General features: G+C 57.0%; 2 protein-coding genes across 2 annotated transcripts in view; both read right to left on the bottom strand.

Annotated features, from left to right (window-relative positions):
• VOLCADRAFT_91495 (uncharacterized protein) overlaps positions 1-1796 on the bottom strand; it is a gene marked incomplete at both ends in the record, with an annotated part of 5571 nt that extends 3775 nt beyond the window's left edge. Inside the window, 2 exons of the mRNA XM_002950923.1 lie at positions 430-551; positions 1764-1796. Coding sequence (XP_002950969.1) covers positions 430-551; positions 1764-1796 — 155 coding nt within the window. The remainder of the gene's footprint in view (positions 1-429; positions 552-1763) is intronic.
• A 4536-nt stretch (positions 1797-6332) lies between these two features.
• VOLCADRAFT_91494 (uncharacterized protein) lies at positions 6333-15101 on the bottom strand (the record flags this gene model as incomplete). The annotated part of the gene is made up of 13 exons (XM_002950922.1): positions 6333-6672; positions 7101-7426; positions 7764-9325; positions 9650-9853; positions 10114-10227; positions 10561-10807; positions 10936-10976; positions 11413-12685; positions 13125-13351; positions 13557-13708; positions 13963-14003; positions 14349-14483; positions 15009-15101. 13 exons carry the CDS (start codon positions 15099-15101, stop codon positions 6333-6335), a joined length of 4755 nt encoding a protein of 1584 aa, XP_002950968.1.
• Positions 15102-15926: the final 825 nt, after the last annotated feature.

Raw genomic sequence — 15926 nt, 5'->3', positions numbered from 1 at the left:
GGGGGAAGACGGGGAGAAAGCGCGCGTGACATGACACGACATGACGTCAGCGCTGGGTTGGGCTGGTTGGGTTAAGGCTAGGGAATACAAAGTAGGTAGGTAGGTCGCTAGGCAGGCGGTGGGTGTAGAGAGTTGGAGGACGAAGGACAACAAACAATCCATTCTCTACCAGTCTTCCCCCCTCCCCTCCCCTCCCCTCCCCTCCCTACGTATCTGGCTGCCCACGCCTCACTAAATCCCCTCCCCTCCCCTCCCCGCCATCCCGCCCACGCCAACGACATCCGCATCTCACGGAACCCCCCGAACCCCCAAAAGACCCTGCAGAAGATACAAACATACAGAACATACACACACCGCGCACTCTCTCCCCCTCGTTCCCTCTGTTTCTCTCTCCCCCTCGTTCCCTCTGTTTCTCTCTCCCCCTCTTACCCATCGGGCCTTGTGAACGTGATGTTGTAGAGGCTGTGGAGGAAGACGTCAAACAGCCGCTCAAACGCAAACTCGCTGGCAATGGTCATCAACACGACTTCCCGTCGGCCCCCGAACGCGTCCTGAGAGAAGGGCGGGGGAGAAGGAGGGGAGAAGGACTTGCATGCGCTCCCCGTACATGACCCGCATGTGGCTGGAGGGGGGACAAAGGACATACATACGTACATACATACATACGTACATATACAAGTAGCATGCACAGATAGGAGAGCAAATGCCCTCACGTATCTCATGGTTTGCAAGTAATACGGCTTGCAGGTTGTAGAAAGCGAAGTGTTGAAAAAAACCAGATCGCAACATGAACGCATTTGGTGTTGAGGAGGAAATGAATCTCATGAGCAGAAGGAAAAGAGAAAACAGGCCCCCAGGCCATCCTGAAATAGGGTTTCAGATAAGGGGACGAAGTGTAGGCAAGCAGGAAAAGAGTTTTGTTGAGGTGCGGGGGGAGATGTGAGCCTGGCTGACCAAGGACATCCGCTATGGGTTGTGAGGGTATGGGGATGCTCCGAAGAGCGATGGATAACAAGGCGTTATTATAGATAGTTGGATTGATCTGGGTATGTGAAGCGCATGTGCAACAGGCGCACCCTTGCAACCTTGCGCTGGAATTGTTGCTATCGCAACTGCTGCTATCGAGCGAGGGCAGAGAGGGGAGAGAAAATCAAATGAAGTCGTCCCGTGAAGCCTCCATCCCGTGATGTTGTTCTTGCTTACTAACACAACGCCTTTGCGGAATGCGTGTAAACTGCGGCCATTCCTGACAAAACCCGGTATCCCAACCCATGCATACCAGCAGAGGCAGCTTTGCACGATTCACAGCGTTAACTAATTCCTTTGAGGGTAGCCTCAGGCCTGCAATTCAGACGCTAAGGATGGTTGACGGTGGCTTGCCAGCCAAACATCAAGAAATGCCGACCCAGCAGCGATCCACATACCAGATTGAGTCCAATATGAGTTAGCCAGATCTGGTAAGCTGATATTCGTTGGTGCATCCGCACGAACGAATGCACACAATGACGCAGCTACCAAACATAAGAGGCTAACAGTACGCATTGTAACAGATAAAGATATATCGACAATATATGGAATGCCCATCCAGGGAAAGGCCCAGGCTGTGGCACGAGTTCCAGTCAATTCAGACTACCAACAATAGCTTGGGACAGGATGAGGTCGTTATATTAATGCACTTACAACCCCCCGAACATTTCAGGAACGGTACTCTACACTAGGCGCTGAGTTAGAAACGCTGCTACTGAGAGACGGTAGTCGCTTACGATCGACGATGCCTCGATCTCCTCCAGTTTCATAAGATGAATTTTCGCATGACTAAACTAAATAATCCGTGTAAATTGACAACTACATCTGACGACGTTTAGATTACAAGCTCCTTGAACTTGTACGGCCCGAACGAGCATGAGCTGCCGAGCTGCAAACATGAGTTAAAGAGAAATAAGTAAGGAGAAAGATAAGACTAGTACTGAAATAAAAGCCTCGTAAATCGCATTAGTTGTTTATGTACTGCAAAGACTGCAAAATAGGTCTCCGTATGCAATCCAAGACATGTGATAGCCCGGGTTGGCTCTAACACCCGTTACCGCATTAATTGCTAACCCTGGCTCAGCTCGGCACGTATGTCTGCCTAACAGGACATTCACGCAACATGTGTTGCTCGTCCTCGACCGCCTGACGATCAACACAGATCCGACACCACCGTGCTGCATGCTCCCTGCCATGTGGTAGGTTGACAGCCAGTGGCTAGACACACATCCCAAAGCGCATCAGTGTGACGTGTTGTTTCGGCAAGATGTAGCCTTCACAGTACTTAAGGTGTCCCCGGTTGCCTGTTGTCACAAACAAGCACATGTGGATCCGCCGCCAGTCTCTCATTACCCCAGTCGTCATCAAACCGATATCAAATCTTCTTTATCGACCGATCTATGTTTAGGACATGCGATGTCGCGGTGTCTATTCTAGCTTCAAGACCTTCAATCTAGAATCTTAGGTCTTACCTCAAAGCTTCTAGAATCTTGATAAGCTTCGTTCCCCAGGCATCGTATGATAAAGAGATGAAGTGAAGCCCAAGCGAAGCTCTCATAAAAAACAAGGATGATACAACGCACCCTTCGCCTCTACCAACCGGTTCCAAAACTTTTCAAAAATAACGAATTCGCCAAATTCAAAATTCAAATTCGCTCAATCAACCTGCAGCGGGTATTATACTGCCCAAGCTTCTCCTTGAACACGTGCCGGTTCGGGGCCATTCCCGCGTCTTTCAGTTGTTCCAAGGAGGATTTGCTGCTCACCCATCCTAACCTGAAGCGCATATCATGCGAAATATGGCAAGACCGATGCTCCCACTGGAAAAATGGGGGTTAAAGCCTCGTGCAAGAACCTGCAGGAAAACCCTTCCCGGGACCCACAGCTGGACCCCGTACGACAGGACGGGTCCCTCATAAGCGCGCATCAGTAGCGCCATTAGCCATCTGTATGTATGGCGATATGCCGAAGAGACTTATTATTATCGTTAGGCCGTCTGCTAGTAGTAGAGCTTTATCTGGATTCGCATTCCATAACTGACGGGGCAGCTGTAATACGCCACATTTCCCTTAGAATACTTCAACGATTACTAATGACAATTGCTGTTGATTTCGTTGACGATTTGACACAAGTTTAGTACATGTCACGTAACATCGTGACATTTCACGAAGATGGCAGCTGCAGATGATTCGTAGCGAACCTAACGGGCTGGGGCCCCGAGGCCCCACCGATCGGCCGGTGGTGCTCTGGCTTGCCACTTACATAAGTATTAAGTATTACGACCCCTTGGTGTTCGGAATTCTCAAGACTACTCTGCCGCCGTCTTAGTTGTTTCGTACTTGTCTATGTACGCTAGTGCTTGTCGCTGAGTTGGACTCCTTCCTTCGCCTCCGCAAAGACCCGTAGTCCTACGCTTCCGCGAGGTCCGTCGTGCCATCAGCAGGTGAGCGTCTGCTACAGCAGCAGTCAATAACTGCCATCTCGCACCTACGTTGCCCGACGGCAAAACTCTCCCTAAAAATGCCATGTAAGGTAGGGCTCAGCTCGGACACCCCTGCTTAGCCTCTTGGAACAAAAAGAAAAAGGAAAATCTTCGCCTAACATCCCGTTTTTACATTTTGACTACCTGAGTTCGACGACCCCCCGGTTGCATGCAGCCCTCATTCAGGCCACTTTTTGTGGAGCCCGTCACAAGCCGCATCCTTCCTCAGTCGCATCCACAGCACGGCTCCCCTTTGGGAACCCCCTGGTTACTTTGAAATCCACCTGACACACAAACACAGGGATTCCCGTCAACTCCCTACCCATCGACCAATTCATCCTCGCCCTTCGCTTGGCTTTGTCAGTTAATAGATGGCGCGGCACCAGCAGGTGTTGCCACGTGCGCTCTTGCTACGGAAGCAAACCTGCTTGGTAAGGGGGCCGAGCTCCCGCCGACGATTCAGTGCCACCCTAAGCGGCACTGAGCCCTCGCGCACCGGGAGGCACGCATATCTCTGCAAGTTATTACAAGTTCCGCACGAGTGCGCGGGGGGGGGGGTTCCGTCAGAGCCTTAGGGGAGGCCATGGACTAAAAATATTTTGAAAGTTTATCTCTGCGGAAGTGCTCCTGTAGTTGACCGCTATCCCAAAGCGGTGGTTGCCCATGCCAGTCATGCACGGCACCGCTTTTGTGGGAAATGAATGGGTGGGTGTGATAAAACCACAAACTGCTTCGGGTCGTCCCCCGTACTGTGCGAGCGGATTTGCTCCCTAGGCTTCAGCAGGTAATATAAGGTGCGCGCACAAACTCCTCAAGCTTGCGTTGTGCGCGTAATAAATAAAAGGCTCAGATGTGATAAAGTGCCCTGTTGTTGTTTTGCTTTTTGCTTGTCACCCTCTTGGTTTATTGCTCTCACATTCGGGAGCAAGAACTCTCTCGCTTAGGAATCTCGCGTCCCGGTGCGGCGCAACAGCAAGAAGAGGTAACTCTCCAGTAAACTCAGCGCGGCTCTTGAGGCACCGAGCACCGTAAACAGCAGCGAAATCTCCGGTCGCTCGCTCGAGGGACGTCCCACAGCGAACATCCTTATCAACCCGCCTCCTGATTACGTCTTGAGCAAGGCCGAACCCAGTTTTATCAGGTCTTCCTGAAGTACTGATGTGTTCGTATGCCATACGTCATATCGCGACTCCGGAATCAGTTGCTGCGCTATCGTGCCTAGACAGCAGCTACACAGTCAGCTACTGATTGAGGCGTTAACTAGACATCTCCGAATCGGCACCCGCCAGGCAAGCATGGGTAAGAATTGGAACGATTGAGACGGCGTTTTGCCCCTTTGGAAAGACGCGCTGCATATTCCAATCCCAGAAAAAGGGAAAAGAGGAAAAAGGGAGAGAGAGAGTGGGGAGGCCAAGGAGCCAAATGTCAGGGCCCTAAATGTCGGTGGGCGAGGGAGGGGGATAGTTCGGCTTCGGAATGGAACATAGAGTCTCAAGGTGAGGGTTGACCCCCAATTAGTTAAATCACAGTTGGAGCAACTAACGATGCATGCGTACAGTCAGCTCCTATCGGAGGTTTGGCGATCAAGTCCACCCCTGATCTCCGAAGAGCAAATAAAGTGCAAATCAGAAAGCAGTGCAAGTAATCGGTCAGGGTTTTAAGCCTTATGCATAAATCCGTGATTATCATTTTACGTGGACGTTACCTTGTTCCTTGCACGGAACCAGAGAGTCTGCACATAAGCGACCTTTAATACCACAAGTGGTTATATACAGATATATCATAAAATTTACACAAACGAAACGGGATTTGTCTGCCATGATCCGTGATGCCGCTACAATGAGTCCGGGCATGCTGAGTCAGGCGCAAAGGGTCCTCCTCGGTCTTGGTGTCTTCTCAAATGCTTGTTGCATGGATGCAGATGGCATCTCCGAGTAGCGAAACTTTCATGTTTTAGATCACCGCACACGTTCACAATTATAGCGCATGATGTTGGTTACCGGTACTGCATACGCCCGAAGATCGCAATGAATATCCTAAAGACAACACGCTACGCACTTAGTAATCGCAGAAAAGCTTGTTCCAACTTTCATCAACGTCTTCAGTGCACAACGAGGAAATCACAAGAGCTGTCGAGGGCAGATGTGCGCTCAAAACCCTAAGTCACAATTGTGCGCGTCATGCATATCATGCATGTCACGCAAATCATGCCAATTTGCCCACCCGCGCGATATCCATTTCTCAAAGTCAAAGAGAAGTGGATACCGTGATTTATCACACCTTGCGTCCTTCAACTCTACCGCCACCACATCACTTCGCGGCGGCGGCCCCTCTTCCACGCAGTACAATCATACAGCAGTATTTGCGCTCGAAAACGTGTTAACATGTAACATTCGGTCCACCAGCCTAAACGACGACAGCAGCGCTACTTCAGTAACAGTAACAGCAACAGCACCAGGACCGAGTTGACCGCGTCCGCCGCGGCCAGCACACTCGCATCACAGCACACTGCACTCACACCAATAAGAGTCAAACTCTCCCCTCCCCCATCTTTCTCCCCTTCCCAGCAAAATCTTGAAGCCCTCTTCAGACGACGAGGCCACCTGTACTCCCCTTCCCTGTATCGCCGTGCTCTGAAGAGGTGTCGCTGCAAACCCTTTTGCCATACCCCCCCTTGAGCTCCCCCCTTCCGTTAGTTGCAGTATGTTCACCCCCCCGCGTCCCGTGCTTCACCCCCGGTCATCCGTCAACACATACAAATACAGGCACATCCTCTCCCATACATACATACTCACGTACACGCCCACGTGCAGTTCCCCAGTAATCATTGAGACGCCGCCAATTGCGACTGCAGCAGCCGCGCACTGGCGGCCTCTACGCCCTGATACGTCAAAGCCACCAAGACATCCGGTACGGCTGTAACGCCCACGGTCACGTCCGCCATCTCCACATCCGCCGTGGCTGCCTGACCGCCGCCGCCGCCGCCAACGTCAACGTCAACGCCCGCAGAGATGTCGCCATCGCCAGGGCGGCCAACGGCGGCGGCGGCGGAGTGCGTGGCGGCGGCGGCGGCCCGGGAGCCCCTGACGAGGAACGCGGGGTCGACGACTTGCTGCAACTCCACCAGTCCCCTGCTGTTCAGGACCAGCATGTCGTAAAAGCACCTGCGGAAGGCATTTACAGACATACAAACATACTTACTTATGTACATACATGCATACATACAGTATTACAAATGCAACGCAAGGCCGTGGACCAGTGGCAAGCTCTTGTAGGAGTGAAACAAAAAAGGGTTTCATGTAAAAGTGTGCTGGTGGTTGCTCAATGGATAGATCGCTCTCCTGCAGCAGCAGCACTAACAGACAGACAGAAGACTCATCAAGACATCTCCGTTCTCTTCTCCCCTCCGCCACTTTGCAAAGGAAGGAAATGGCACAAACCGCACATTTCCAACTGCACTATACCCGCTGGCTCTACTCTTCACGAGTCTGGAGCCCACTGTAACCACCACATACATACATACATACATACATACATACACGCGGGCGCGCATACGTACACAAACACACGTACAAAAACGCACGTCTCTTACCGAGCTGCGTCCTTACGCCGCCGACCCAGGGCTAGCTGCGACAACCTCGCCATGCCGGGGTCAGCAGCGGCAGCAGCCTCGTCATTCCCAACCTGACTACCGCCACCTGCTACTGCTGCTACTGTCTCCTGCTGCTGCCGCTGCTGCTGCAGTACCGATACCCGCTGCGGAGTACCCAAGTCCCCCCCCACGACACGAAGCTGCGTGGGGTGCTGCGCCGCCGCCTCCTCCTCCTCCTCCATCTCCCCCGCTGCCGCCTCCGCCACCCCCAGCAACTTCCGGGCCGTAGGATCTTTCCGACGCTGCTCTCCCCCACTGCCCTGGCTCTGCGGGTGCTCGCCGTGGTGGAGTGAGGATGCGGCGGCGGCGGCGGCGGCGGTAGCAGCAGCAGCGGTAGCGAAGCGGCGGCGCAGTAGCTCCAGTCCCCGCGTAAGCAGCTCTGTGTCGACGGCGCCATCACCGCTGCCGCTCCCGCCGCCACTACCGTCGTCATGGGCGGCTTGCTGTCGTTGCTGAGTTTGTATTTGAGACAGAGTCTGCGTTCAGAACAATATTCAAAATTGGACATCTTTTGAATACATATCAACACACCCACATATACATACATACATACAGTGAATACCAACAGTATGGATACGGGTACACACCAACACAGCACCGCACCTGTGGGACTACTGCCGCTCCCCCCGACGACCCGCCAGCTACTGCCGCCGCCGCGTCAACCCGTGCTGCCGCCACCGCTGCACTGCGAGCTACAGCGTCCAACTCTCGTAATGTACGACTCGCCAAAGAGCCCTCCTGCTCGCTCCAGCTGAGCCACTTCCCAAGGCTGCCGGTTCCGGAGCCCGTGACATAACCGGACGCAATACCGGTGCCCGGGCCGCTGCCGCCGCCACCACCAGAGGCGACGGCGGCGGCAGCATCAGCACCGCTCCCAGGCTCACCACCTCCCGCAGCAGCTGCCGATGTCCGGTGCGACGTACGACGGCCCGCCAGACCATGCGGGCTTTGGGCTCGGTGTTGTTGGTCGCTCCGTCGGTGTCGAGAGCCTGAAGGGCCGGCAAGGTCTGCTGCCTCCTCACCCTCCTCCTCCCCATCGTCATCGTCATCGCTGTGAACGTCATTGCTGCCGGCGCCGCCAGCGGTCTCGGCGCCATCAATCCAGCGGGAGCGATGGTGTCGTCGCATCATGGACCCCAGTCCGAGCCCTTCAGAGCGAATGGTGGATCCCTCCGGGGTCCCGGCTACAGCCCCCCCCGCCGCCGCCGCGTCAGCATAATCCGCTCCGAAACCACTACCAGTGCCAACACCGCTGCCACCTGCATCCTGGCGTTGCTGCTCTGTTAGAGACTGGATTCGTGAACGTGGCGGCGTCTTCGCCGCCATCGCCGCCGCACCTGCGCTGACGGCGCCGCTTGCCGTACGACGCTGCTGCTGCGCTGACGCTGACGCTGCGGCTGCCGTGCCCCCGGAAGCTGCTGCGCCTGTAGAGCGGACTTGGCTTTGGGCGCGATGAACTAACTGCTCCTCTATCCGCGGGCCCCTGCCGGAATCCAAATTTGAATTCATGGCGTCTTCAAATCCAAGTTCCACTCCACCGGAAGTATTAAGTCGGCGTCGTACAGATCGGCTTCCCTCCCGCCTTCCTGAACCCGCCGCACCGCCTGCATCCCCGTCATCACCACCGTCCACATCCATGCGCGTATCAGCACCTGCAGCGCCTGCGCCAGCTGACGCCATTCCTCCTCCTCCTCCGTCGCCGCCGCCGCCAGCTTCCGTTCCCGCCGCCGCCGCGGCAGTGCCTGGCGCCCTTCCGCTCCTTGCAGCAGCACCGCCGCCGCCGCCGCCGCCAGGCGTGTTGCTGGCGGCGTTCAACACCTGGCCATGCTGCTGCTGCTGTAGCTGGGTCGCCAACGGACGGCGTGTCGCCCCCGGACTTGACAAATGTCCTCCTCGGACGGTGCCGCTGCTCTTGCCGGTGGACAAGGCTCCGAAACCACCTCCAAACTCAAGTCTATCGTCGCCAGCACCATCGCCACCGCGATTCTCCTTTCCAGAGTCCGTCTGGCCGATACTGGCCACCGTCGTCGCCGGGGCTGCCGCCGCCGCCGCCGCCGCTGCTGTCGTATTCGCGCCACGAGAAGGACCCTCGCCGCCGCCAGCCTCCATCAGCCCCACAACGTCCGCCACCGCCGCTACCGCCGCCACTCCGGGCCCGGCGGCGGCTGCAGACAAGGGCGATGACATCCCACCGCGCCGCCACCCCGCCCTACCGCCGCCGCCTTCAAGGCCTCCTCCTACCTCGCCCTCATCACCACCACCATCACCAGCTGCCGCGCCTCCCGCTAAGCCTCCGGTCTCGTCTCCAACACCAACATCCACTTCCATGTCCACCCCTTCCTCCTCCTGCTGCTGTATTTCCTCTTCCCCCATCGCCTCCCCTCCTTGAGCGGCGACTCCAGGCCCCCCCGAGCGATCACCTCGTGGGGTGGTTCTCACAGCCACCCCTCCTTCTCCTCCGCCTGCTTCTTGGCCTCTTCCTAACGCACCCTCCTCCTCTTCCGCGATTAACGCCGCCGCTGCGCCACTACCACTCACGACTCCTCCACCCTGTGGGCCGGTGCCGGCGGCGGCGCCAGGAGATCCTGTTGTCGCCATCGATGCAGCCGGTGCCCCGCTGGGCCCTCCGCCACCCAGACGTCCTGCCGCCGCCGCCGCCCCCAGATGGATGGCGTACTGGGGAGCCATTTGGCCTGAGGGGGTGCGGGGGCGAGGGGGAGTGGGGGTGGGCTTTGGGGGGGAGGGAAAATCTGGCGCTTTGGGCCGGGGTGTACGGAAAGAAAGTAAACACGGGGAAGGTAAAAGGGAGGGAATGGGGAAAGAGTGATGTGCATTGCATGTATGTATGTATGTATGTGAGGAGTTGGGTGAGAACGAAAAATCGTCTCCGCGCATTTTGGTTCCGCCGGCTTGCGACATGACCGAACTACATATCGACAGTTGCAGAGCTCACCTACGGCGACACGGAACAGCGCCTGTACGGCAGGAGGCAAAAGGTCTGCTGCCGTATGTTGCTGCCCCTGGCGCTCTTGACCCCATCGCTGTCGTAGTGCCGCCGCCCCGGGCCCTACAAAGGTGGAAGAAGGTGTGTGCGTGTGTGTGTGTGTGTGTTTGTGCGGAGACAGAGACAGGTGTTCTGATGGGTATGTGGTCGCCAGGTATGTATGTATGTGTTTGATCGGGGGTCTCAAGGGACCAGAATGGAAGATCAGCATCACAGGAACAAAAAAAACAAACCGCTGATCAGCCACGTGTCGTCCGTACGGACGGGATCCTCGCCACGTGGGCAGCTGAGTGGTTTTCATCTATTTGCCCCCGAGCCTCCCTCCCGCCATTTCTTTTCCCCCTCCCACCCTTTCCCTCCCCCCCCCTTCTGCCTTCTCATCCCCTCCCCACTCACCCCCCATTGTCAAGGGGCCTTTTCGGAGGAGGAGGGCAGCCGGCTCCGTAGAGCGCAGTAGATCATCGGTAGCAAAGGCAATAGCAGCTTCCGCCTCAGGGAATGTGACCCGTGGGTCAGGACCCGTTGCACCGGACCCTGCCGCACGCTTGCGGTTAAGTCGTTGCTGTTGCTTCTCGAGGGGTCCAGGGAGGGCGCCCTGGACGGGCCCAGCTAGCCTTGTCGGCTCCAGGAGGGGAGTACGGTCCTGTACGACAGTGAGGGAGAGTGAAAGTGAGAGGGGGCGATGAGTGGGTGTGGAGTGTGTGGGAAGGGGTGCCCAGCGGGTTGGAATGACGCGTCGGCTAAACACACACGGTCCGGGTCGTTCCGTACCTGAAGCCACTCCCTGAGGTGCCCGGTGGGGATGGTTGCACCTGCGCACATCAATAATTCCATGATAAGGGGAGGACAGTACGGGGGTCATGTACGATATGGCGGGGTTATGTACGGCAAGACAAGGTAGAAAACACGTGTTTTGACACGTTAAAAGTCAATGGTGAAGTGGCGCACCCTGCTGATCGTGTGTCACGGAACGTCGAGCCGGCCCTTGTGCAGTGATGACACGCCGCCTCCCGGGCGCCGCTGCCGCCGCCGCCGTCGCTGGCCCCTCTGTCGCCGTCGCCGCCGCCGCTGGTGCAACCTCCGCGGCAGCGTCCGCTGCGGTTCCCGTCGCTGCAGCTGCCGGTGCCGCAGTTGCGGCCACCGCCACCGCCGCCGCTGCTGCAGCCGCGGCGGCAGCAGCGGAGCGACGCGTGGTCATGCGTCGCGGCGGCGAGGGTGCAGGAACCGCAGCGGCGGCGGCGGCGGCACCGGTGGCGGGACCACCAGCCTCCGCCTCCACTGCGGCCGCCGCCTGTCTCGCGGAGGGGGCTGCCTGCCCGCCTCCGCTGCTAGCAGCCTGGCCGCCACCACTTTCCGCTCCCGCCTCAGCCGCCGCTGCCGTACCATGGGCAGCGGCGCTATCGCCAGGAACCGTCCGTGACGCGCTCATAGCGGGCTGAGCCGCCGCGCCTCCGCCACCACCTAGCGAAGGCGCGGCCGCCACGGCGGCTGCAGCGGCACCGCCGCCACCATCGACTTCCATGGCGTCGCCGCCATCGCCATCGTCGGCTGCTGTACCGCGGCGGTCAGTGCTCAATGCTGGCGCGGAAGTGGCCCTCACACCGCTGCGCGCCGCTTCCGCCGCTGCACCGGCTGCCTCGGCGTCGCCGCCACGGCGCCGTACCCCGCGGTGAGCGCCGTTGACAGCCTCACCCGCCAGGTCCTCCCGGCCCTGCTGCACGGCCGCCGCCGCCGCCGCAACTGCGGCGGCTTGCAATGGCGATGAGCGGCGCGCGCCGCCGCCGCCGCCGTCATGCTCGTCCTCATGCTCATCCACCTCCGGCGGCATGTCGTACGGGTCTGCGTTGCCAGCGCCGCGGTCCATCGCCGCCGCCGCTTCACGGAAGTCTTCGGCGGTGAAACTCGCCGCTCGTGACGCCGCCCCGTCGCCGCCAGCTGCGCCGCCGCCGCTTGCGACCGGCGCCTGTACGGCGGCTGCGGCTGCGCCGTCGCCATCACCAGGCTGCTCTTCCGAAAGTCCAAGATCCATTTCCAGATCCAACGCGCCGGCAGCGCCGTCAAGACCTAGGTCAGGAAGAAGCTCCCCTAGCCGCGGTCCCGCCGTCGCCGCTGCTGCCGTACTCCGCCGCCGGTGGACGCTCAGACCCGGCGTCTCTTTCTCCCGACTAACGGCGCCCATCAGTCCGCTACTTGGACTTCCGCCAGAACCAGTGACGGCATCATCATCACCACCGCGGCCACGTGTACGACGACTTGCGGCGAGTCCGCCGCCGCCGCCGCCGCTGAGCTCGCCGCCGAGCAGCGCCGCCAGGTCGGCGGCGCCGTGACGGCCGCCGCCAGAGGCCTCCGAGGCAGGTGCGGCACGGAGGCGTTCAACCTCAACGTCTTCGAGGTCGAACTGAAAAGGTGCACCGGCGTCTTCAAATACCTCCATTTCCACATCACCGCCGCCACCGCTGCCGCCGGCGGCGTCGCCAAAATGCGCCGAAGGAGCAAACATCAGACCGAGGCTGTAACCACCCTGCGTTTTAGGGTTTTAGGGTCATTTCAGAGGTGGATTGAAAGTGTGTCATTTACGAGGTGTGTTGAACAAATCCAAACTCATGGAGAAAAAGCCTTCAAGCTTCAACAAAAACGGGAAAATCGTTCGTCGCGAGAGCAAAACAGTATGGGCGGCGCAATTCCATTTTCTCCCTTGCAATTTCTCCCTTGCAAAGTGAGAAAACTTGGAAAACCCTCTTCAGGAAAAAGTGAGGAAAAGTTGGATGGAGGAATGTTTCGCGACCCTCCCTCAGTCCCTTTTTTTTCTAACTCATCATGTGACGTCATTTATTTATATTTTTCTAATATTAGCACTCTCTAACAGAGACAGAATCCACCATGACGGCACCCTCCTCTCGGGCCTCCCGAGCACACACACCCCCATGCCAACACAACATACCCCCCCCCGCCACCCTCACTACCTGCAAGCCGCTGGCGCTCGGGATCGTCACCAAACTAATACCCCGACTGGCAGTAGTGGTGGCAGTAGCAGCTGTACGACGACGGGTGCGGCCCGCGCCATCGCCAGGTTCGCCCTCCAACAGCCCCAGCGATTGCGACTGTGATTGCTGCAGCAGTTGCAAGTCCGCAGCCATGGCTCCGAGGGCCATGGCTGGCTGTAACGCCCGCATGTCGTACTGGTCACCTGACGATCATAATACGGCAGTCGAAAAACGTGTATTTGAATTCACAGGTGGGAGGAGGGGACGGGAGGGAAGTGGAGAAGGAGGAGGGGGGTGGGGGCAAAAACGTGCCGACACGCCGTTTTTTTACGGAAAACACATCCCCCGAAACCCCGCCGCCTCGAACTTTACCCCACCCCTCCCCCCTCTCCCGCACCGGCCCCGCACCTGCTAGAAGCTCCACCTCGTCGAGGTCGTCAGGCAGCATGGTCAGCTCCAATGGCAAGGTGTATACGGGCGCATCGGCGTCGGCGGTGCCGCCACGGCGGCGTTTGGCGCCTGCCGCGGCCGCCTTGCCCAGCGCCGCCATTTGATCTGGCCTACATACATGCATACATACATGTGAACAAGGAAAGGGGAAGACAGACCTGGATGTGACAGCAGGGATTGCTGAGCAGGAGGAGCGGAGAAGAAGCAATAAGAGAGATATTAACACGGACGGCCGCCGCATCAGCAACCACCACTATCACCACAATGGCACCACCACCACTGCCACAATCTCCTCCACCACTTGGGCCATACCCACAGAACAATGCTATTATCATCATCATTATATTATTATTATCATTCTCACCTAAAGGCCAGACGGATCTTCACCAACACATTTTGGCAGTCCTAAGGGTTCGTCGGGGAAGGGCGGGTTGTGTGTGTGTGGGGGGGTTGGTCCCGGGGGGGAGCGGGGAATAAGATGGGCATAAGATGGGGGGAACAGAGGTTAGAAAAAAAAGACAGGTTGATGTACATCCGTACAGATAATAGGCAACGCGGCTTCGCGAGGTAAACCAAAAAACCTGGGGCTGCATCACTAGCATAGCAGCAGCAGCAGTTCAAGGCGAGCGCAGTAATAAAAAGTGAAATTCCCCGATTACGTATCTTCCCCCCATCCTCCCCTGCTATTCCCCAAACCCAGCTACCTCTCTACTCCCGCACACACATATACATACATACATGCACACGCACCTGTAGCAGGTATTCAACCTGGCGAGAGTAAATACGGCACACCCCCAGCAGTAGCTGGCCACTCAGCCTCAGAGCCAACGGGGTTTCCGGAGACAATAACACGTCCACCGTGTCGCGAATGGAGGCTTCGTCCACCTGGTTCGGGGTATGTACGAGTGGTTGGTTTGTCGGTTAGGTTGGTTGTCTAGTAGGAATGATAAGAAGAGGGAGAGTACAGGCAGGAACGAGGACGGAGGAAGGAGCGGTCCAGGGGGAAAGCGCGTGAAAGGTATACATAAAGGTGTATATATATACATACACACACACATATATATACGAAGATTTGTACCAGCACACCATCTGCTGTTGGCAGTTAGTAGTTGACAGTTGGGTTCCCCCATTTGAGGGGCTCTACCGAATTACCGAAATGTTTCGTTTTTGAGTCCCTCAATCACCCCATGGACCCCCCACATATAATAGACATAATCGGTAACTATAAAAACATATAACGTAATATATACAATTATATGTGGGGGGTTCCATGGTGTGAGTGAGGGACTATATTAGGCATATAAAATACAATATATATCCCTGATATCCCTTGATTACATTTGCTCCAAATCCATTTACCCCCCCCCTTTCCTTTCATATAAGGCCCGCAGCCCGCCCAACCGACCTCACCTCACTGCGCTTCAGACCTCGGTCCATGTGCGCTGCCATCCACACAAGCCCCAGGGGCCCCTTCCGAGCCAAAATCTGGGTAGAATAAAACATGGCTCAACAGTGCGCAAATTCCCCTCGCTCTTCCTTCTGCGTGGGCGATAGCCGGGATTGACGATGGCGAGGAAAGCGGGGAGACCTGCGGAATGGCCCTCGCCCTGTCCTGGCCTCCGCTGCCTCCGGGTATGCTAATGCTGGGATGCCGAAAGAGTTATGGTCGCTTGTCCTGAGCTGTTGCGGTCTAGGGTTGTTTTGTTGTGTCTGTAAGTGTCCGTGTGAACAGTCGTAGTGATGGTGGGCGCAAAGGAGTGTTCGACTCCGCAGATTTATGAGGCCGCAGCTTGTGAGCTTCGGAGAGCTGGGGAGGGAAGGCGAGAGTGGGTGAGAGCGCGCTACAAGAAAGATGAGGAAAGGTGGCTCTTGCTGCTGGGATTGATGTCTCGGTTGTTGGCGATTCGACAAAAGGACAAAGGCTCCTTCCAGTTCTGGCGTATGCTCTCGCTGTGAGGCAGTTTATACCAAAAAGAGCCAGAGAGGACAGATAGTATGTGCCGAAAGGGCCCGGAGGTGATGGAGTTTGAGTCCTGCCGATGACAGGTTCGCAACTGCGGATGGCTAAATCCACGCTCCCGCGTCGAAGCGCGTGGCCGTTTCCTCAACGCGACCTTGTTGCTCGATACCCAGGGGAAAATTGCTAGTCTTGCAGGTGCGCAAGCTTAAGGCTCCTGCAGGTGGAGTGTTCAGGTTGACAGAAGAAAGCAAGCCCTTAAGGAATCGCCAGCATTCCAGTATTTCAATAATGAGCATTCTGACCATCGTGATAGCTGCCAGCATTAACAGAATGAAGTGAAAAGGTTGTCAAGACTCTATTTCCGTTGT

This window comes from Volvox carteri, assembly GCF_000143455.1.
Source record: "Volvox carteri f. nagariensis unplaced genomic scaffold VOLCAscaffold_21, whole genome shotgun sequence".
Classification (NCBI taxonomy): domain Eukaryota; kingdom Viridiplantae; phylum Chlorophyta; class Chlorophyceae; order Chlamydomonadales; family Volvocaceae; genus Volvox; species Volvox carteri.
The sequence above is the reverse complement of the archived record's forward strand: the minus strand, read 5'-3'. Positions and strand labels throughout refer to the sequence as shown.